General features: G+C 41.4%; 1 protein-coding gene across 1 annotated transcript in view; it reads right to left on the minus strand.

Moving 5' to 3' along the window:
- Nucleotides 1–19: 19 nt before the first annotated feature.
- Nucleotides 20–23,546, minus strand: part of dars1 (aspartyl-tRNA synthetase 1) — a 29,563-nt gene continuing 6,036 nt past the window's right edge. Inside the window, exons 5-18 of the mRNA XM_034884651.1 lie at nt 22,333–22,425; nt 20,990–21,092; nt 15,539–15,641; nt 14,014–14,094; nt 11,613–11,672; nt 9,232–9,343; nt 7,437–7,571; nt 5,278–5,425; nt 3,572–3,718; nt 3,268–3,310; nt 2,605–2,685; nt 978–1,089; nt 734–805; nt 20–566 (exon numbers count right to left, since the gene is read on the minus strand). Coding sequence (XP_034740542.1) covers nt 475–566; nt 734–805; nt 978–1,089; nt 2,605–2,685; nt 3,268–3,310; nt 3,572–3,718; nt 5,278–5,425; nt 7,437–7,571; nt 9,232–9,343; nt 11,613–11,672; nt 14,014–14,094; nt 15,539–15,641; nt 20,990–21,092; nt 22,333–22,425 — 1,382 coding nt within the window. The 3' untranslated portion in view covers nt 20–474. The remainder of the gene's footprint in view (nt 567–733; nt 806–977; nt 1,090–2,604; nt 2,686–3,267; nt 3,311–3,571; nt 3,719–5,277; nt 5,426–7,436; nt 7,572–9,231; nt 9,344–11,612; nt 11,673–14,013; nt 14,095–15,538; nt 15,642–20,989; nt 21,093–22,332; nt 22,426–23,546) is intronic.

The raw sequence follows: 23,546 nt of genomic DNA on the forward strand, positions 1-23,546 counted from the left end.
CTGGGAAACAAGTAATTGATTGATTGTTTCAGAAGTTTTTATTATTGTTTATGTTCTCTAATCCTCTAATGATATACAAAGACCTTTAGTTAGAGTCATTCTGCTGGAGACAATCAATAGTCTTTAGTCTGTGCTGGTAGTAGGAGTCTCTATTAAGATAGTTTGTTTTTAACATCTTCATAGAAAAGAACTTAAGACGAACACTAACAAGATTAAAAGATGGATTAGGTGTGTGCAGCTTTACAGGGATGTCCTTGTATCCCTGGCCAACTCCCTTTTCCCTGTTAAGTATGTTATACACCAATCAATAAAATAAACCCTACTGTTACAAAAGCTTCATTCTGTCATCTTAATGGTTAATCATAGTGGCACGTTAGAGTCATAGAGTGGCACTAGCTCCTATACTCTCCCCCGTTCTGGATTGTGGATTAGTATCGTTTCACCAGGGTCTGCTTTGTCTACGTGGGGGAAGGTTCAAGGCGTCAGGCGCTTCGGGTCACGTGGGAACATGGAGGTCTGACGCACGTTGTGGAGCCCCAGGTACAGCATGCAGACTCTCTCCAGGCCTGGAAGGAAACACAGTCCTGACACTCAACAAATTATATTTTCGATTAAGAAAACCTACTTAGAACCATGTTCACATATAGTATGTTCTGATAATACTCCTTTAAAAAAGGTTCAGTGAAACAGGAAAAATTACGTCTCCACTTAATTTGGTAAGTAATTTACTTACCAATGCCTCCACCACCATGTGGGGGTGCTCCATACCGGAAGGAGTCGATGTATGCCTTGATCTTCTCCAGATCTGTAGTTTTGTAAAAAATAAAAAGGAGGTTGCTAAAAAACAAACATCGAGCCAACAAATTTGCTCATGTTGTATTGCAAACTAGTCACAAATAGAGGGAAACATATCATGTGTAAAGCACTCAATGGCCCTTTATCAGAGGCCTCTCTACACTCTCGCTCTCTCCCCTTACCAATCTGGTGATGGATGGCCCTGTCAGTCAGCATCTGAGCGTCGTGGACTCTCTGAGCTCCAGACAGGATCTCCTCTCCCCTCATGAACATGTCATATGAGTTGGAGTATTTCTGGACAAAAACAAAACAAATATCACCTATGAGGTCAAGAATCTGTTCAATGAAAGGAGAGGAAAAGACCGTGACAGACAAGACATAAAGACTTGGAAAGTTGAAAGTTAGAAGAAAGGCCTGCCGCGGTCCTTTCTTTAAACTTTTAGACTGCCGCATCAACACAGGACCACTTCCGGACTCCAGAAACAGCCTAACCACGTTAAGACTGAAGTTGAATCTGTCCACATAAACTGGTTGACGAATTTGTACTAGACATTAGGGCTGTAACAATATACTATATGAAACTGAAAGCACGACACTCGGATCCACGAACCTGTTTCACGCTGTGAGAAGGCAGAATCATGACACACCCCTTCCAACTCCCAGAGTAATCCTTTCCATCCAGATCACAAGATCACATCGCAAGTTGCATTTTAAGCGCCTATTTTCTGCTTGTGGAGAGCCAGGTGACACATGAAACTATGTTGATGAGGACTGGCGAGTTAAATCGGCCATCTGAGAGTAGGCCTATTAAATGCAGACTCACAGCCTGCAGGTGGAAGCGGTGGAGGCGGGCTCGACATACACGGCGCAGGCCGCTGTGGGCTCTTGTCAGTTGTGCAAGCGGTTTGAGGAGAGTGGCTGCGTGTGTCCAATAATCCCCAAAACATCAACAGGTGTACAAGCCTACAGGGGTACAAGCCTACAGCTGTCCGCGGACACGCAGTGCAGTGTGTCAGAGCCTCCGGGACGGGTGAACTGAGACTCCGTTTCCTGTGATTTCTTTTGGAAGGCTGGCTGCCAGAAATCCCACCTTACTAGCTAATTAATTAGCTTGAGTTAAACGCTAGCTATCAGTAAACAGAAGGTAGTGCCTTGTGGCTGGTGTGTGCGCCAGTGTTTATGCGTTTGTGTGTCAGCCCGCCCCAACATTTAGTGAGGGTTAATTTCGGACCCTGCACAGTACTGTGAAACAGTAGCCATTTAATTGACTTAGTAAATGTGTGAGGACTTGATTGAAGTAGAATTTTCAACATGCTCGAATCATCTCCACAATGGTATTTGGTATGGTAATTGTATGGTATGGTAATTGTATTTTGTTACAAAGAAAATAACTTAGCTTTGGCTATTTATTTATTTTACTTAGGTGTGTTTTGGGGTTCGAATTGAATCGTGGGTCAAAAATTGTGATATGAACCAAATCCTGGGTTTGAAATCAAGAAGAGAAAAACATACAGTAGCAGTGCAGTGGCTTTTATGTGACACTGCAAGCAGCTTTCTAATGACGCACAAACCAAATCTATTAAATGAAATCTTCATGACTACACTTCAGGGAGCTTTACTTTTACCCGTGTAGGACAGACGACTGAAAGGTCTTTGGGTTAGTATAAAGCTCTTCTCTGGCCGCAATGCAAGTTTAACCACAGGTCAACCACCGCAAAAATCTACACAACATTTGTCACTGCACATTTCTTAATACGTAGTCAGTAACTGTGTATACTGTATGTGTGTATGAGTAAGTGAGAGACTTACAGGGTTGTTTGGATCAGGCATCGTGTAGAAGGGTCTAACAGCCAGTGGGTACTTATCCAGCACATAGAAGTCAGTGTCATACTGAGGGGGAAAGAATTGATGCAAAAACAGGTTTTTAAAAATACACTTTCCGGATACAACAGGTGCATATTTATCATTCAAGACAATTATACGGTTTTGTTTCCTTGTATAATGTAACACTGCATCTTTAGATACTTCCTGTTATAGATGTAAGCTGCTACCAAGTTGTACATTGGAACAACATCTTCCTCCACAATAAGGTTCTGATGATGTTTCTGTTACTTTTGAAAGTTCTGTAAAAAAGTGTCCTCCTTTGCCAACACTGCTGGGTTCCTTCTGTCAGTTGCTGTGTTTTATTTTAGTATTTCTAACTCCACCTAGAGGGGAATATTCAGGGACCGCTCACTGTGGCCCAGGTTGTTATGACTTGACAATTAGATGTAGGCAGCTGATAAAGTGCTGATTTTAATGCTGCAGCCCCATCAAATGGTGGCTTTCAATCCAAACACACACAGATCCAAATCACTTTTTGTTTTCCCAAATCTGCTGACGCAATTTTCTAAAGCCAGTGCCCAACGACCAATTTTCAATATCATTACATTCAAATTATACTTTAAATAAAAACCAAGCATTTGAACGCACCTTTTCCTTGACAAGACGTCCAAGCAGCTTTTCATTGGGCGTGCTACAGAACAACCAAAAATACATTACATTGGGTCACATTGTTACCTGTAACTTGCCTGAAAGTGATCTAAAAACATGATTTCATTATTTTGTTGTGGCTTTACACCAACAGCATGACAAAGAACGGTTTCTATGCATTTCTCAACTGTTTAAATATTTAAATATAACAGCATTGATCAAAAGAATGACTTCAATATAAATGTCTAAATTTATTTCCGCTTTTGTCAAATCATCTGAGAAAACAAGATGGATGTATTCTGACCTGAGGTCGTCCTCGTCACCCATCTCCACCCCGGCCTCGCGCAGCATGGCCAAGGCCTCGGTGTACTCCAGCCTCAGAGTGGGCTCCAGGAATTTGAAAGGCTCACTGGGGTACTGCTTGTTCACCGTCTGGATCTCTGTCTGGAAGCTGATGCAGACGCACGCACGGGCACACACACACACACACACACACACACACACACACACACACACACAGACGACAGAGAAAGACACGCAGACACACACAGACAGAGAAAGACAAATTAACCAAAGTTCGCAGTTCCTGCCCACACACATTCGGATGCCCCACAGATTTTCCTCTGGTAGTTAACCTAACAAGACCAGAGCCCACAGCGGTCAGTATCTTTGTTACGGTAATATAAGATAGGCCTCTTTTACAGTTCTGTACAGATTTTGAGTCCCAAACTTTGTCCCTGTTGGCCACGCTACATGTTCTCTTACAAGACACAGAGTGAAGTGGAGCTCATGGAGGCAAAAAAAATACATTTAAATGTAAAAGTGACAATGCTAACTAATCCACAATTAGAACCCTTACTACAAAAGGTAGTTGATATTTGATTGAATGTCAAAGAACATTATATAAAAAAAATTAAAAGACATCCAACAAGTATTCTGACACGTTTTCAAAGCAACGTAAGACAACTAACAAATCTCCAGGGAAGCCAGGTCAGCTGAACATGAAGTGCTGGAACATTAGTCGGACGTACATGCAAATTGATTTATTACGTCAAAGAGGGACAGTGTGGTAAGTCATGAGAAAAGATAAAGAGTCAAACTGCCCTGAGAAAGAGGAACAGCAGTTGTTGTTGAAACTAACTAACAGTGACTGACATTTACATTATAAAGGGGGCTTGTTTTTTGTTATTTCATGAAGTGGTAAAGATATCGAGTTGTGCCCTGTGTCTATCCAATGTGAAACCTCTTTTTCTTTTCTGATAACAAATGTTCTAGCACATCAGCCAAATCCCCTGAATGTTTATCTTACATCCATGCAAACTGCTTACAGGACAGAAAACAACAACAACAACAACAACAACAACATAAGTATAGCTACAGAATCCTCAGCATGTTATCAAAAAAGAATTATAAATGGAAAAGGAAAAACTGAAATGCACAATAAGTTTCAAATCAATCATTTATGCAGACTGTATAGCAGCTAAGAAGCCTCTCCCTGCTCAATGTCCTTGATGTCATTTTCAGACAATGCTGTTCTTCAGCAGTGCTGCCACGATGGGGGGTTGGAACTAAACAAAACAAAACCTTTTGGCATGCCAGCTTTACCCAGTTTTCATTTATCCATTTCTGATTCAACAGATCTTTCCACATGCTGCACTGATTCCCACCACTAGGTGGCAACAAAGCCACATCAACAGACGTTCAACAGCAACAGTGGCTCACGCCACTGCTAAAATCCTTTTATTAAGAAACACAGTATTTTTTTCATATTTTGCCATTCACTTAATTTCCACCTCAGGAATAGATCCTGTCAAAATTCACATCTTGTGTGGGAAAACAAGACTTGAGCCTCTATGGGATGTAATTTGCATCAATTGCTGGTGCAATCGTCACCTCACCTCAGCTCAGAGAGAAAGTTTGAGTAAAAAAAATTACCATGAAAATTTGTAGAGTCAAAACAAAAATGTCAACCTCTTAGTATGAGCTTAACTGTATGAATTCTAATCGTACTTGTCTCTCAAGCCCTTGAAGATCTGCACCATGGTGTCAGTGATGGAGTCGATCACTTCGTGGTAATGGTAGCTGAAGGCCATCTCAATATCCAGTCCCACAAACTCGGTCAAGTGACGGTGGGTGTTGGAGTCCTCCGCCCTGAAAACTGAAATCATGCAGATTCAATATCAACGTCTAAGTAGAGGGACAGGTGGCAACACCTTTTATTTCGTGTCATCTTATCCAGGGTGCACTGAGTCCTTAAACGTGCGCCCGACCAGGCCACAAGCAAGAAGAACATTCATCTAAATTAAAACCTGTAGTATTTCACTAGTAATGCAGTAATAATGCTAATCTCATTACATTGTATCCTTTATTGGTTAGAACTTTAACTCTGTGTGTTGAGTGCTAGACACTAAATCATCACGGATTGCAGATACTTGAAATGAATGACATTATGCACTAAATATAATTAGCAAGGGCAGTGCATTATGGTTATTCAGAATAATGACAAGGTTGGAGTGCCTAACTAATGTTTCTTTCTGTCTTCAGGCTGTAAGCAGTTAATTAAAAGGTGCCCTGCCACACGTTTTTCATTACTTTGTGGTAATTTCTGAAGTCCTACCATGTACTTTGTAACATTTTTTGTGAAAAAAATGTCATGGTTACCTTATTTTAAGCCATTCTAGTGTGGTATAGAAAGTCTGCAAGAAGACTCAGAACACTTTGTGCCAGTTCTCATTAATATTCAATGAGCTAAGCTGCTTGACTCTGATTGGGTAACAGCATCCTTTACAAGAGCAGCAGTTTTTGAATTTAGTCGTGCCAGGGGAACTGCAATATCATTGGCCCTTGAAGAAAAGAGGAAGTGAGAAAGTCGCAGGTTTCACCACACTTCATTTCAAATCTCAGAGGCACCTGGGCGGCGAGGACAGGAGATCAGTGTACAAGACAATGTATCAATCAGCATCCTGTACCCAGTGGAACTGGGCGAGCTCATGAATGGTAATGAGCTCAGGCAACACGACATCAGACTGACCAGCTTTTGTAATTGGCCTGATTTCTCTGCTTATTTATTTTTAGTGGCTGAGCTAGAGCTGACAGAGAAGGTAGCAGTTCATTTTCACATTACCAACATAACACAAACACATATGGATCAAACATATTTCAAAAAATGCAAGTAAAGACGGTGTTATGTGGCAGGGCACCTTTTAAGGTGTGTCTCCATCCAACATATGGCTTAATGGAAGTCAGGTATGTGCACATGCACAAAATTACACAACAGATATGTATGGCTTTATAAATCAGTAAATGCATATTTATGCTTTTGTATGCATAAAAAGAGTTTTAGTCGAGAACCTAGACAGTTGTATGCATCTGAACCCTGCATATATTTACAAAACCACAACAAACATAGCTAACACAACATCTGCTGCTCTATATTTAAGCCTAGTGTTTGCCTGCTGATGAGCCTCTTTAATATTTTAGATATTAACACCTAAGCCGTGGAAGGAACATTGAAGAACACCGTACTTCTGGCTGCTGGGATATTGAGAGAGTTGATCCCAATTCTCCTTACTTGCTGAATTGGTGCGACCGTAACTAAGGCAACAGTGGGGAGTACAATGTTTCCTTACAAGCACTGATGACCTTAAGCCCTTTGACTTCTCCGGTGGATCTACAGAGAAGCAAACAAAGACCTCGGTCCAGTCTGTAGAATACTGAATGAGCATGAGTCTCTTAAATGTTTAATTTATCTCGCAGGAGAATCGTGTTCCATCATAAAAAGGAAGGCTGTGTGTATTTAGTTTTTTTGTATTCATGCATGTTGTTACATACTGTGTGTATTCAATCAGATGGTGGCAGTGTTTGCCTACCTAAAGAGCTGGAGGGGGCGTTGGGGTGTGGGGGATGTGGGGGGCAACACAGCACCATAAAGTCTATTACAAGTCCCATTGTGTCACTAACACACTAAGCTGTCCAGCAGGTCTTTCCACAGTGAAAGCAACAGAGGGAGGTCTCTTAAACTTTAACAATCTAAATGCATTTGCAGCTATTATCAAACTGTCATCTCAGTTAATAGGGTCTACGGTTTTTACGACACTCTAGCTGCTCATTTCGCTGTTGGCCAAAAGTGAATGAAAATGTGTGAGTGGACGGTCGGGAGGCATTCTTACCCGGACCCACACAGAAGACCTTGTCAAAGTCAGCACAGATGCACATCTGCTTGTAGAGCTGGGGAGACTGGGCCAGGTAGGCGCTGGTTTTAAAGTAAGATACAGTGAAGACATTCGCTCCACCTTCGCTGGCAGCTAGAAGTGGACAAAGACAACTTTTAGAATTGTGATTTTTACAGCCCCACAATACAAAATGGCCATTAACTGCAGAGGCAGTTATAACTTTTGACAAACACATACAGCAGGAAACTGGGGCTTCTCACATCACAAACTCAGACAGATTCCACCTCATGATCTTACATATATTGCCTGTTCAGTAGACATTTCAGTTGGAACTCTAATAAGCCAGCTTAGTGTCATTTATCTCTCGTCTTTAAAAAAATAAAAAAATAAAAGTACATATGACTGCTTAGAGACAACAGAAACTTTGCACATTTTTGGATGCTGCCAGTAGTCAATAAAAGTATTCATTTTTAACACTCGTCTGAGGAAAAAACAACAGACAGATGCCTTGCACATTTTTCAAAAACAAACACGGTCCTCACACCAGCCAGACTTAGATAACACATCTGCGGTTCCCTATTTCACACATCAACACGTCAGAGGACACTATCTGATATTCTCATGTTGTCAATAGTAGGGTGGGGGTTAAAACAGCACAAACTGTACTTAGGGTGTTAGCAGGCAGGAAAATGTGGTTTTTGCAAAAAAGAGCAGTGCTGGTTTTCATGCCGCCAAAAAAGAAAAAAGAAAGAAAAATGAGCGGCAGTTTTTGAATTTTGCCGTGCCAGGCAACTGCGATATCATTGGCCCTTAAAGAAAAGAGGAAGTGAGATTGTCACATGTGTCGCCACACATAATTTCAAATCTCAGAGGCACGTGGAAGGCCGAGGACAGGAGACAAGTGTACAACACAATGTACTTTGTTGGAAGAAAAACATATAATGTTCATCTATTTTGAGCTTACTGTAAATGTATGTTTTTAGATCAAACTCTGTTCCTATTCACTTATGAACAGCTTTCATCATAAATGATAAACCTTACTGAGCATTTTCTCAAGGATGTATACAATACATTAATTTCAGCTGAAAAGTGGAAAGGGTTTTTCATAAGGTAAGTTGTAAACATGTAGAATGCCAAGCTATCTCTCTCCCCTGATGTTGAGAAAAGGAGAGAGGGATATAAGGCACAGCGCAAGGAAAAGCTCAAAATAGCTGTCTTTTAAATGTCAGTGGGAATATTTCTGTTTGAATCTTTAGTTTTTTTTTCTCTAGCCCTACCTTCTTTTATTGATGTGGGATAAGGTCTTTTGGGAGCAGGCTTAAGGAAGGCCTCCCCTGTCAAGTTAAAAAGGCGTTGTGTGGAAATGTGAGAGTAGAGGAGCTGATGTGAGAATTATTCGATGCATCAAAATTCCAAGAGGGCTGGATTCAATTCTTGATATGTTGAAAACAGTAAAACTCTTTTTGTATACTTTCTTGTCGGTTGTTTGCTTCAACATAGATGCAGGTGACTGTGTTTGGGTTCAGAAACTCTACGTTACTCACTGAAACAGTTTTGTGAATGTCAACTAAACTTCAACTTTTGAATTGCAGTCTAGCAAAAAAAGAAAAAGAAAGAAAAAACTGTGCATACAGGAAGTCAGCCTTACAACTGTCACATGATGACTCACAGGACACCTGTGGGTGGGTGATATGGAAACAAGCGTGTCTCTACTAAAACATCTAATAGAGTATGATTCAGTCTTAGTTTTCCCATGGGGCAGGATCAACGGGAAAGAGTCTGTGTGTGATACCTGATATGATTTTAGGGGTCTGGATCTCCACAAAGCCCTTTTTGGTGAGGGTTTCTCTGAAGAGCTGGCACACTCCGGACTGCAGGCGAAATATGGCCTGGCTGGTGGTCGTCTTTGGGAGGAAAACACGCAGTCACATACAGAGAGACATTACCACCACTTAGCGTGATCCATGGATATATTACACATCATCGTCATCATAACAGATGTTATGTTGGTTTGAAAACAAGACTGCCAATTTCTGTTAATGCAACTCCTCTCAACATGAAGGGTGAAACCTCTAATTTGCTGGCAAGGGCAAGACATGCATTCAAAGCCAGCGAGAGCCCCAGGTACTTTAAACCCGTCATTATAAATGTATATGCTGAAACAAAGGCGGGGAGAGAAATAGCTCAAACTGAACCAAGAGATTACGGTAAAAACCTAAGGCCCAAAACTGCAACCGGGAACACTCCCTTCGATTGACTGACTGACTCATCTGAAATGACCACGCAATTTCTACAATTGAGCTTTACTGGCTTGAAATGTTAGTTAGGCCGTTTTCCATTAATGGCACCTGTTAGCGGGTACCAGGTACTTTTTTTCGTAATGGAAAACCAAAAAAGGCATGTAGAGTCAAGGCAAGTCAAGCATGTACCATGTAATGAAAAAACGCCATTACACACCTTGATGAAGACAGTCCCTGGTCCTTTCAACAGTCTGCACAGCTCTGCGTTAATTAAAAAGGTTTCATCCCTCCCTTATTTCAATTACTGGAGGCTGTCCAGTCCTGAATAGACCAGTTTGCAGAATGGAAAGGTGATAATGTCCAAATACTAGCAAGCTCATTAATCAGCAGACAATGCTTCGGGGCTGTCTGGCTACAACTTTTACTTCAGTTCCAATCCGAAAACTTTAGGAAAAAAATGGTAGTGGGGAAAGACTGAAAACAACCTTTACCCAAACTTTAAAATAAACCAAAAAGCAGTGACCCAAATGAACCAAGCTAATCTCACATGACTCATTTGTGTCATGTATTACACAATGGGGCTGTGGCCCGTGTTAAACCTGGGAACCCCAACTTAAAACCAGTCCATGCAGGACCGCGTTCCTAAATTAGAAAGCACTTCCTGAAGTGTGTCTTTAGTGTGAAAGTGTGTGAGTGGGTGGGTGTGAAAGTGGGTGGGTGGGTGGGTGGCGGTTAGTGTACTCCCAAACTGGCACTTCATCTGATGGTGTTCTTCTGGTGTGGGAGCTCATGAAACATACCAAACCTGACCTAACTCAGTGGCACATATTGCTAGCTTAGAACCTGGCTGTGGTGATGAACCACCACAGGCAGGTTTCAAAAGCAGTTTCAAATGTTTGCCTGGTTTCACGCCTGGGCTCACCTGTACTCTTTTTAGTAATACGTCCCCAGTATGTATTTTGCAGTATAGCTTCTCTATTTTTGTAATGTGAATACAGTGGTGATATGGCAGAACTTAAAGGGTAACTACCATTTTTTTTTTTCAACCTGGACCCCATTATGTTTTTGTGTCTAAGTGAGTGATTGTGACAACAATCTTCGACTTTGGTCCAGTATTAAGCAAGAACCCTGCCGCTGGCAGCGGCAAAACAAGCTTCAGTGTAAGTTAACAGGGCAGTATGCAAAATCCTACCTGTGAGTCCAGTTGTTTATGCAAACTAAATTCAATTTAACTTTTACAGTGTTTTAGCGCCTTATGTTTAACAATGGTCAGGTTACAAGGGGAGTTCTGTAGGAACTAAATTATTATTACGGAAGGGGTTCCGATTCCCTTTTAGAGTGTCTGTCAGCCAGTGTGGGAACCACTTTATAGCTCCACTAGGCTCTAAAGTGCAAAACTGATGATAGACCTGCATCACAGAGCTCAAAGTGCACAGTGTTACAGAAACAGGTGTTGTTGTGAGGCTTGTGAGCTACATGGCTCTGTGCTGTGGTGTTAGCGCCTTCCTGCTCGCTGCATCACACACATGGGAGGCACGGACCAAAAAAATGAGACGCTTTGTTGCTCAGGTGCTACAGTTGCTGACACTGGTTTGGCACATCTCCCCCACTGCAAGATGGTGGGCAAGATCAGCCCACTAAATTACAGACTACCTTTTTTCACACCTCTAACATCTCTTACAAGTTTACTATATTACTAGATACAGGTTGATTGATTTTCATAGCATTGAAGAATTTAAAAAAGGATACAACTAAAACTAACTTCATATATCTAAACTAACAGCATTTTTCATTCCACCAGACAACCACTCAAGCCTCAAATCTGAACATGTCGCTTGCAAGATTAGATACACTGAGATAAGGTCCTCTGCAGGCTGTGTCACAAATTCAATGTTTTCCCACTTGTTTTTCCTCAGCTCTGGTAGCAACTTACCCTGAGATCAATCACCCTGTTGTCCAGCTTGGTGTCCTGGTTGACTGTGGCTCTGCCTTCCTGGGTGCAAACAAAAAACATCACATCACCAAAAACCTTCACATTATGAAATGTAATGCAACTGCCTAGCTCCTGTTTTGTTCTTTGTATTTCTGTGTAATGCTTTTAAGAGGCTTTCAAAAACTCAAAAGGAGGACGACCCCTTTATGTGTTAAATTCCTAGTTCACCTGTTAACCATCGCCAGGACGTCAGCCAGCCAACCCAATAAGTCAGATGCTATTTATTTTACATAATCAAACACTTTACAGCGAAGTGCTTGTTCAATTTTAACCAGTAAAACATTTACAATTGATTTTGATCCTTGGTCCTTATGGGGTCAACTGTCACAAAAGACATCTTCAACGTGGGACAGCAGGGCAATAAAAAGAGAAAAGAAAAGAATAAAAAACAAATGAAAGATAAATGTTTCATCACAGGAGGAACCACTGCTTCCAGGGTCATGGATGTCAGACTTCCCTTAGGACCCGCTGGGGTTTGAGCTAATAGCCTGCTGCTGCGTAGCCACATCCTGCTCCAAACAGCCCCATGCAGACGGACAAAAGGTCAGACGGGCATACAGTCGGGTAGACAGGCCTGTTACGGCCCGTGTCTCTGGGGAAGACAGGTGCTGCTACCAGTGTGTGACTGACATGCTGAATCCCAGCAGAAAGCACCTGGGATGCTGCTGCAGCTGCAGAGATCGGCTTACTGGATAAACAGGTACCGGCTCTCAGCGGTCACTGGTATAGTGAGACCCATATATTGATTCGCTTATGTTACATATGTAAAGTAATATGATAATATAACATTTGATATTGAATAAGATAAATCCCCAAATATAGGAAAACAATAGCTATTGGGGTGTGGTAATTCTTTCACTGAATCTATTTAAAATGATGTTGATTGTACAGCTTCAACCTGTGGATAGAAAGGTTTGCTGCTGTGGCTGCAACATTATTGTCAGGGTTTCCAGCAGCACTTTGCGGCCAAGGCGGCTGCCTAAGCAACGCAAGCCTATCGCCTTAAGAACGTTGTTAAAAAAAAAAAAAAAAAAGTATATTTGCAAAGTCGGCCGCATTACTCTATCTTGTTTTTTCCTCCCATAGAGCTGGGCACAGAACGTCGATACTTTATGGCACCGACTAAAAATACTCCAATCCTATGAGTATATAAATGTATTTATCTTTTGGCTTCAAAAGCGTCTTAACGCAAGCTTATCTGACCTCTCTGCATAGTCACAGAGAGCGGAGTCTAGTCTGTAGTCTACAGCACCTTTCAGCAACAAAGGAAATTCAGTTACATTCCTTTGCACTTAAAATAGTTCTCCATTAGTTCAATGTTGACAACAGGGCAGTCACCAAGTTTAATGTTAAAGATTTGTGTTATTATGCAGTTTGCACTAATAAGTCTTTGTTGTATACAATAGTATCGCTAGTTAGTTCAATATAAGCCTGTATGTTGTGGCAAAAAGGTTGAGTTAAATCACCAACCAATCACACTTGTATCAAACTGACATGCTGTTAAAACAGCAGTCTTAAAGTTTAATAACCAGCTCAACTGTGGGTAGGATATATGACTTCTTAAATGCAAAACGATTCTCTAAAATTATTCATCATCGATGCACAAATCTCCTTAATTAGAATTCAGTAGGCATCCTAAAGCCTGGTTGCCAGCCTTTATAAACACCACGTGAGGGGCGAGCCAAACAAGGTGATGTAACTCGCTGAATGTGATGTTACTCAATGCTCATCATCAGTTATATTTAACCAGGTTGAATTACCAAAGCCTTGACCCTGCCAAAAACACAAATCTCTATTCTTATATATACTGACATCATCGTCTCTCTGTGATGAACAAAGTTCACGCATGGATATATTAGAATTTGGCTTTCAATATGAAGTATACAGATGCATTTAGGCTTAGAGTGGACTCTCTCAGTCAGTTCCTGTTTCTAACACTGACAAGTTTTTTTTTTTTTTCAATTAAAGCACAGTTTGGAGGAGAGTCAACTGGGCAGTCTTATTGGCATTACATGCTGATTCTTTTCACATGACAGGAAAAACTTTCATCTTGAGAATGTAACACACTATTCCATTTCAAGTGTCCTAAATGATTGGTGGTTGGATTTCCTCTTTTTCAGCCAAACCACAACACATAGTGGATCTTCCATTAATCACTTAACTAATGGTATACAATCAGTGTTAATTGCTTCATTGAAAAGAATGAATAAGATCAGCCTTGGGCGTCAGCCATTAATAGGCACAGTAGAAAAAAATAGCACCGGAGTGTCAGTAGTAATAACTCTGGGCCAAATATGTTTCCCATGCCCTTTCATCCATCCACCCATACATTTATCCTAACCTCTTCCCCCTCTCCGTCAGGCCTGACGGCATCCTCCAACTGCAGGGGGAGACGAGGCTCTGCCTGGCTGATGACAAAAATCTGAGAGGGGAAAGAAACAAAAAGCAAAACGATTCAGAGGGTGGGAAACCACAAACATTTCCATTAGATGTTCTGACAATGGAAAGTACCTGGAGTTCCCACACAGGCATAAAAAGCAGAGTAAAAGACACTGACAGCCTTATCTGTTAAAACCACATTTATGTGTGATTGATGACACGTGTTTGCTGCTGAGGAACATGTACACTTGGTCGATACATTCCCTGAGCCCTGCGATACTTACATATTGACAATGTCTTAAAGACAATGTCAAAGTTTGTGGTGTTGCAAGGTGCCAGGGGAGTGTGCAACCCATGCGCAGAGGCTCTGTCCTCGCCGTAGCGGGTTCAATTCTGACCTGTGACCCTTTGCTGCAAGTCCTTTCCCCTTTCTCTCCCATCATGCCTTAAAGCTACAGTGCGTAGTTTCTCTCGCCCCCAGGAGAAATTCTAAGTAATGACGGCATCACTGTCGGCGCATCCACATTAGAGCCCGACCGATAAAGAATTTAAAATCTGATGTATCTTTTCAAAAATCCAGAAAAGCGTTACAAAAAATTTACAGATTTCCCTAACATTAGTTATTTGAGTTCTCACTAAAATAATGTAGTAATTTGTTTTATTGTCAGAACAGAGGAACATCAAAATATATTAAAGTTCTGATAAATAAAATGTAGAAAAAAACAAACTTAAGATATGAAACTTAAAGTACTTTGAACAAAAACATTAACAAAATACAAAACAAAAAAAACAGTCATGGCAACAGGGCCGATGTAGAGCGCCCTCTGGTGGACAAACTATGCAACGCCAACGCTCATAACATGATTGAAAGTACATTTTAATCTTTTCAAATATTCACTTATCAGAATCATTTATTTGTCAATATAAATGATTCTGATGAATGAATATTTTAATAATATTTTTTTTTTAAATCGACCATTATAAATGCCCATGCCAACAGATTGGGAAATGCCTAATATTGGCCTATAATATCGCCCCCCCCCCCCCGATATATCGGTCGGGCTCTAATCCACATGATACAATCCTTCCGTGTTCACGCACCACCCCTCCCCGCTAGTAGCCAAAGGCAACACAGAAGATTAAAAAAACATGATGACTCTTCAGAAAAGGTCATTATCTTTACTCAAGCTTCTGTGTGGGAAAGTCACACATAAAATAAAGGCCGAAAACAATGCTTAAAAATAATCTTAAAAAAAGGTTTGTAGTGTTGCATTAGATTGCATTCTCTTGTGTGTCAAATATTTTGTTCTTCATCCCTCAAATTCTAGGTATTAACTAGCTTAAGTGCGACTAGTATAGTGTCCCAATTACAACATAAACACACTTGCAATGTTTTGGAGTAACTAGTAACCATGAACTGTGTTAAGAGTTTAAGTTTGTGCCAAGAACTCTGCGTGTTTGATGAATGCAGCTTAAAGTACGCCCACCCTCTCGATGTGCAGCTCCACGTCCTGCTGGGAACAGCTCTCGATCTTCTGCTCCACTTTCCTCACCAACGCCTCCACGTCGACAATGCTTTCCTTAGTGATGCTGGTGGAGACAGTTGGGAGGATGGAGTGTAAACAACAGATAGCACTTAGAAAACAAACTAGTCTGTGTGGGAGGCTAACTGCCTGAGAACAATATTTCCATTAAACTGTAACTGATGCATTCAGACATTCAGCATTGTCAGTTTTCACGCTGTGACATGCAGGGTGTGGGATAGGGTTGAGTGGTTTTGAGTTGGGTGATGGGTTGACACCGAACAGCAGTCCCTTTCCCCAAAATCACTAGAAATCCTAAAAATACATAACATTGGCTAATGGTGAAAGGTGCAAGTTGAGATACCACACACTTGTGGCTTTCAAAAGAAAACCGCTATCCTCATTTCTCTGCTTGACACAAAAATGCCTCTACTTACGTTGGGCTCAAATGAACAGGATGCAGCAGAGTAGAAAATCGTTCACCGTTTCCTCACAATCATTGTAAACAGCCACAATTTTACTCTGGGACCCGAAAATTATTCCTGTCACCATATTATTCTTTCAAAAAGGAGCCCATTTTAGTTTTTGCTTTGAGATAAATATCTGTATCCGGTAGCTACACACTAGGATTTAAAGAGGTATAAAAGCCCTATTGACCCAACTGTCCATCAAATGGGATGTGTGCAATTAAATTCGAGCTAATTTTAAGACAGATAAAAGGATACATTACAGCAATGTAAATAATCACATTGTTTACCTTATTAATTTCATATCAGTAAAAAAGGAGATGTAGGGAAACAGAAGCAGGCAAGTTAAGAGGGTGATGATTGTTGAGTTTTTAGAAAACGTTTTGAAAGAGAGTTGCAGCTTACATCCTTTTACAGCTCCCGGAAAGTACCAAGCGCTACTACAAAAACGGGCTGTCATTTTGATCCCAGAGGTAAGAATTCCCCCATTATACATTTCTAAAGCATGTCAAAGAACCAACTTTTTTTTAAACAATGCGGCATCTTCCTAAATACGTTTTTCACTGAAACCCAGAAGAGATAAGAGGAACAACACTGACTGGCATGCAACGCAAGGCCAGATGGGAAACCCACTGTAATCCTTCGCTCCTCCTCATTAAAAAGCAGTAATGAGGGTCTCAACACTGGGGCCCTGCTGTCCATTCAGCCCCATGACAGCTGCTGCCATAGACCTTCTCCCCAAGTAGGAGATCAGTTAGATAAATAAACCTCCACATTAATAACCTCCGCTGCATGGCCCAGAGGCCGGCGACAAAACGTTCAGCGCACACCGAGGGGAACAGAGTGATTAGGCTAACTCGAGAATGAGAGTTGACATTGTCATATGGAGATGAGAATTACGAGAAAAAGACTGCTTTCATACTGAATCAATGTCCCAGGAACCCAAGACTTTGGCCATGAAAGACACATACGGCCATAACTTTAGCTGCTAATGTATCACTACATTACATAATCGGCAAGAAGATTACCAGACTGACTTACCAATTTCGTAGATGTTTTCACCATCCTGTTGATTTTGGTCCTTGAAGCCCACAAACAAGTACCGGTGTCAACATTACCCTGAGAACCTGAGATCTCACTCTCATTAACCCTCATTACCTAGCATGATGAAATTTCATCAACCTCCACTGTGTTGGAGTGGAGCCAGACATCTAAAAAAATCTCCAGATAAACAACAACTAATCTGCATGGCTACATTCCAGTAGAGGTGAGTGAGACTACATGTTTTTGGTTTTTTGAATCAACCTTTTAAACTACTTGCATGTTATACAGTGGTAGGGCTGCTGCTCTCACTGACTAGTAATGATCTCCACACAGACAAACACCACAGGGCATGCTGTGTCAGCTGTGTTTAGTTCCTGTGTTGATACTGCAAGGAGTGCTTCTACAAACTACAACACAGAAAAGAGATACAAAAATATTTTCAAAAATGAATATATGATTATTTTTAAATGCTGTCAACAACTATAAGGAGGCAAGATATAAGTGAGGTAAGTTTGGAGACACTACCTTATTTACATCACTAATCAGTCACTCCAGGATCGCGTCAATTCCCGAAAATTCAACAAATCACAGCGACTTTGGTGCAACCCGGAATTTTGACCAATCACTGCAAGTTTTCCGCAAATTTGACCAATCACCTGAGTTTCCTGCGACTTCAACCAATCTCAGCAGTCCTACGTTCATATTCATTTCCTTGTTTCTGATATGAAGACGAGACGCGTGTGACTAGAATATCTCACATTTACCAACAAAATGTACAGCAATCTGGCTCCCTTCTGAATCTGAAGCCGCTGTGAGATTGAAAAATGAAAAAGTTAATGAAATGAAAAGTTAATGAGGACTAAGTCATTTATTAAACCGTAAGCATGTCCCAGGCCAGAATAGGAAATTGATTAACAATGTAAAAGATCAACAAGCCACTGACAGACATGTTCAAATTTGATTCATTCAATAAATTATTATTTAAATCCACCAGCCATTTTCATTTGCAGCATCCTCAGCCTTATTGGTAAGGTTACTAGGAACACTCAGCCTAGAGTAATTTTATTCTCCTCAAAACAAGTTTCCTTTTTAGTTTTAAAGAACTATACAACAATGGAATTGCAATTTTCTCTGTCTCAGCATTGCAACAAACTATTTTTTACAAAAGCTCCCGCAACATCAGGCATTTTGGGCCGCAACAATCTAAAAAAAGGCAGAGAATTCTTGGAGGGACTGATTGAATTGATAGCCTACATATTTTTGTTTTATCTTTTTTCTGTGTTCTCCAACTGCCGTCTCAGCACCGGAACTAAACACAGCTGAATGAGCACAACTTTCATGCCTTTCTTTCACATCTACTGCAGCCAGATTCACTGTGTTCACTCGGAAGGAATCCCTGCACATGGGTAGGCACTTGTAATGACATTGTGAACATGTTAAGAGGCTACAACACGTTTAAAACTTCCCCTGTTTAAGCTTGTTGGGTGCTTACTCTAGCAGGAAGATAACACGGTGTACGCAGCACCGATTGTTTTAGTTTTTCTCAATAGTGACGGATCTCCATTTACAAACAACAGAGCGACGTGTTGAAATTGACTGGAATCCTCCTTTAAGTGGAGTAAAGGTTGCAGAGCCTGAAGATCCCTTAATTGAATTGTGTGAGTGAGAGGAGGATGACTTTGACACACAATATATGAAAGAGCACTTCCCCAGCAATGTCATCACCGCCCTCGGCGTGATTATAAAAGGATTTCATTTTAATCCAGGGTCTTACTCAGATTATCAATCATCCCACCAAAGTGTGTGAAACTAGACGTGAGCCAGAAAGCCAAAGGAACTGACGTTGCCACCTGTTCTTAAAGATTTAAATATAAGAAGCACACAACATTTTGATCATGGCAGCAACGCTCAGAAAACCTCTTGGTAAATCGGTAGCGTGACTTAGCTGTTTTTGTGTTTTTGTTCTAACACCACGTATTGGCAAGCATGTCATCACTTTCACTTACTCCGTTGTTAGGTGGCAATGTATTCCACAACACTCCAACTGCTCAACCGTTAACATTGCAGAACCAGATTGAGAAACTGCTACGCATAAAACAAATCATCCGAGAGTTACAAAAATATACTGAAATGTATGTGCGATGTCGTAAGCCAAATTACCTGCAACCTTTCTACAATATTAAACCTGCAACTTGAAATCACCGGTCCTTTCTAGTGCTGTGTTGAAGCTACAAAGCCCTGCAGGATAACAGAAACTGAAGCTGAATCTCAAAATTGGCTGGGAGCAGCTCAGCTGAGTGATGGAAGGGAACACAGGCGCGGCTTGGGGATTCTGACATTTCTAACAAAGTGGGGTCAGCGCGTTCAGGCAGCCAGGTCAAGACTCAGGTCTGAGCAGCGGTGACCTCGCCCTCATTAGAAACGTGTACTTGTGTTTTGGTTTCCTGTAAACCTCAACATACTGCAACGAGCCGCTGAGAGGCTCCGGGGGTCTCAGTAACGAAACAGGAGCAGAATGAATCTGTGTAAAATGGTAATTAATACGCCTTTCAGTCAAATTCAATTTAGTAGCTCTGACTTGTTTACACATGACTCAAGCAGGTGTGTACATTAAACGCCATCATTCATCAGTGACTTATTTTATTAAGTCCTTCATGTTTTTGAATGAATCTGACTGTACTATGTCGAGCTGTAGATACTATATAATATGCAGATTTTGTAGCTCAGTCCTAAATGATCAGGGCAAGTGAGAAGCCGGGTGTCACTCCCCGATGTGAGTCGAGTGCTGGTATTGTTTGTGATGACAAAAGTTTATTATTTCATGGATTTCACAAGTTTCAGTATGACACGTAATGCCGTACACTGTTTAAATCTGAACACGCGCGACTCAAATCTGCACTCGACTTACATCGGGGAGTGACCCTGGGGACAGTGCCCTCAGCGCTGGGTATGAGGTCACTGTCTGGAACAATAAGGGAGCCTGACACATCCCAATGATGTTTGACACTGCTTTGTCAGTGAAGTGCCAATTAGGTAATAGTTTTAATCAAACCAATGTCTTTCAACTTTTTGTAAAATTCTCTAGGAGGATAAAACCGCAGACACTTGTATGATCTACAGTCTTAATGACAGCTTTTTGTAAGGCTATAGCAGCTCCTTTATAGGAGGCTTATTGCAATTACAGCTGCAATCTCTGCATTGCTTAACATTGAATTGCTTCGTTATTATTCAATGTCTTAACTGCCATTTTGGTCTGGCAGATTACACTTGTGGGTGTTGCCCTTTGCCAAATTTAGCAATGTCTGCAGAGGTGTCTGTTAAATAGTACATGATAATTATGGTCTCGCCCATTTAAAAATATATTAAATTCATTAAACAACGGTAGTAATGGAAAACAGATGCTTCCAAACATCTGATGAGCATTTTACATTACATGAATAATGTTATGTTATACCTAAAGTCCAATTTTAGAATTATTTTACAAAAGAGCCCCCTATATGTGAACATCATATGTCAGCCTAAAGTGGCAATATTATCAGCTCTCCCCCTTTAGCCCTTTTAATAAAGTGCATATCTGCTGATGGTTGTGTTCATTCATAGACTACCGGTAATGGGCTATAATTTGGCTGCTAACATGAATAATGATGCTTGGCTCTTAAGCATTTCTCCCTCCTCTGATCCTAGCTGCTGTATCTGCCATCTCGACAGGAACCGCTCCATTAAAACGCTGCTGTATCCCGCCCTTTTAACAGCCAACTTTAGTTGTCAAGTGAAACATGATTAATTCCCCTACCCTCCACCTCACTCAGAATGTGTGAAAATGGATTGGTGGATGATTAGGGCCCAGGATTTTCCCACCATTGTTCATGCCCTCTCTGACAGGAAGAGCAGTCTTGGTACTCACTTTGCGGCGAACTTGACCATCTGCTTGCTGGCACGATCTCCCACTGCGACCAGTGCCTGCACGTTAAACTGCTGTTGACGCAGGACCAAGAAGCATTGCTTCCCTGAAAACAAAACAAAACAACAGGTAGTGCCGGGCTGTTAAGATCTTGTTAATTCAAGCTTAGCAGGCTTGTCACAATAAAGGCTTGGGCGCTCTTCTCTGACGTAATATGCATTTGTCCAGTCAAAAGCCTACGTGTGACTCCAGATGAAGGTTTCCCCCAGCTGTAAGGACGTCATCTACAGGTAAAGTGTCAAACATTTGTGAACGGAGTCTTCTCTTTGAAGAGCACTATGTGGAGAAAGGGTGATTGCTACTTTCCTAACAAACACACACACACACACCTAACAAGAGTGTAAACAAGATAGCCAACAAAAACTCAGGGCAGGAGACCACCCAGGTACTTTGATGTCTGTTGCCTGTGAGAAGGGGGTGGGTGGTAGGGATTATAGAAATGACAAAATCACACCAACAGATGCATCCCCAAATGAGGATATTCTTGTGCTCACACGGACATGCTTACAGCGAGCAGAGAGAATGAAGACGCGAGTGGAGGGGAAGTGACTCTTGACTTTGGAAGTTATCTTGAAGCAAAATGACTAGATGAGAATCATTGAGACCTTCAGTTTGTTTGCAATCACAACTTTAGCAAAGCAGGAAAAGTCTTTGTTTTTCATACAGAGATGTAACAACCTGGCAAGGCTGAGTAGGTTCATTGTATTCAAATACATGCTGCTTTGTGGCTGCAAGTAGCTGGAACTCGGCAAATAGAGGTTATCTGAGCTTCCAGTTGGTGGTGACATGCCAGTCAAACAAGGATATCAAAAACAACCGCAGGTTGTCAAACTTTGATTAACATGGAAGGAATGGGGGGGGGGGGTGTGGGATTGTGCAAGTGTCTGCACAATCCCACAGAGGAATAATATTGCAGAAAATGGGGAAAGATCTTGTTTGTTTGTTCGTATGGGGGTTAAGGTTATTATAGATTTTCGCAATAAAAGCTGCCCGTCTCTTTGTAGTTTCCAAACTTTGGTGTTGATCAACCTCAAGAGAGTAATATCAGTTAGCTGGGTCATGGAAAATCTAAAAGCAAGCCAAAAGCAACCAGCATTGCGGTTTGGTCTTGAAGAGAAAGGGAGGGATGTAAAGAGCTGGCCCAAGGGCAGAGGTTTCAGACATTTCACTGCAGTACACCAAGGATTAGCACAGGGATAATCTAATCTGGGCAGTTTGGGCTTTTTGCATGAAGAAAGTGGCTCTAAGATGAAAAAAGTTGAACAAAGATGGGAGGGCGATCTCACCTTTGGCTCTGCTGGTGTGGACTCGGGCACGCAGCCAGATCAGCTGGTCAGCTTTCTCAGGAATAAGGTCTTGGACACGAACCAACACCCTGTCTGGCTCACACACACACACACACACACACAAAATGTATTACTTCAAAGGACTTTTTTGCCGCTGTCCTCACCTTTGTGTAAAGAATCTAACACCCCTCCTACTCCCCCCTGCACACTCCCAAAGGCAGAAAGAAATATGAATAAGCAAGTATGTGCGTGTACAGACGTACACACAATAAAATTCTCAAATTACAGACGTGCCTAATAAATAAGACACACTAGGAGGGTTCCTGAAAAGCTGTCTAACTCATCCATTCTCTGTGGGCTAGATGACAAATTGACTCTAGTTTCACCTGTGTCACTCAGAGGCATGCTTTCTCCTTATTATCAGTGAGCAGAAGAAGCAGACATTGAGGCTACACCAGAGAAAACAGAGTCGCCCTTTTGGCTGAGAACTCGGTGTCAACCCACATAAAAGCCCCCCCCCCCCCCTTGCCCCAACCCATCCCAATGGTTAGGCTTGGCATGCAGGTGAGGGAGGCCCTAGTTTGATTGTTGCCAGTGGAGCTGAAAGAGACTCCAGACAGATGGACGATCTCAACAGGTCCGTCTGCTCCTACTTTCATCTGGGAGCTATCACACACTATTAGTTACTGCGAATATCACTGCTGCAATGATGCTGAGAGAAGAGACCAGAAGCTTTTTGGCTGATGTTTATCAGTTGCAATCGTGCTATCTGTAACTTTTGACAGCCAGACTAAGGTAATCTGAGACGTTCTGAATCACGGTGTCTTCTTGTATCAAAACATAGCATTTAAGAGTTGCTGCACGTTCTCCATTCCAGGAGGATGCCACATTTGTAATATTTATTTCCTCATCTCGAGTGTGGATTTTAAAGCCAAATATGTCTTTTAACGTATCCACGATCAATCCGCCTTTTTCCAAATCGGGGCTGACGCATGTGTGACTTTTATGTTGCTGACTTGCAGTGTCCTTTTGCCTTTACCCCAAGAAGAAGGAAGGAGTGATCTTGATTTGACTTTGCCACCCTTAGACATTAACCAAATAAATGAAGTAAATTGTTAGCTTGATCTTTAAATTAATGACTATCCTAGGTAAGGCAGAGCCAAATAGATAAAAAATAAAAAAGACACAGCATCTTGTAGAACTGAGTTTTTAAG

The sequence above is a fragment of the Etheostoma cragini genome, chromosome 11 (assembly GCF_013103735.1).
Source record: "Etheostoma cragini isolate CJK2018 chromosome 11, CSU_Ecrag_1.0, whole genome shotgun sequence".
NCBI lineage: Eukaryota > Metazoa > Chordata > Actinopteri > Perciformes > Percidae > Etheostoma > Etheostoma cragini.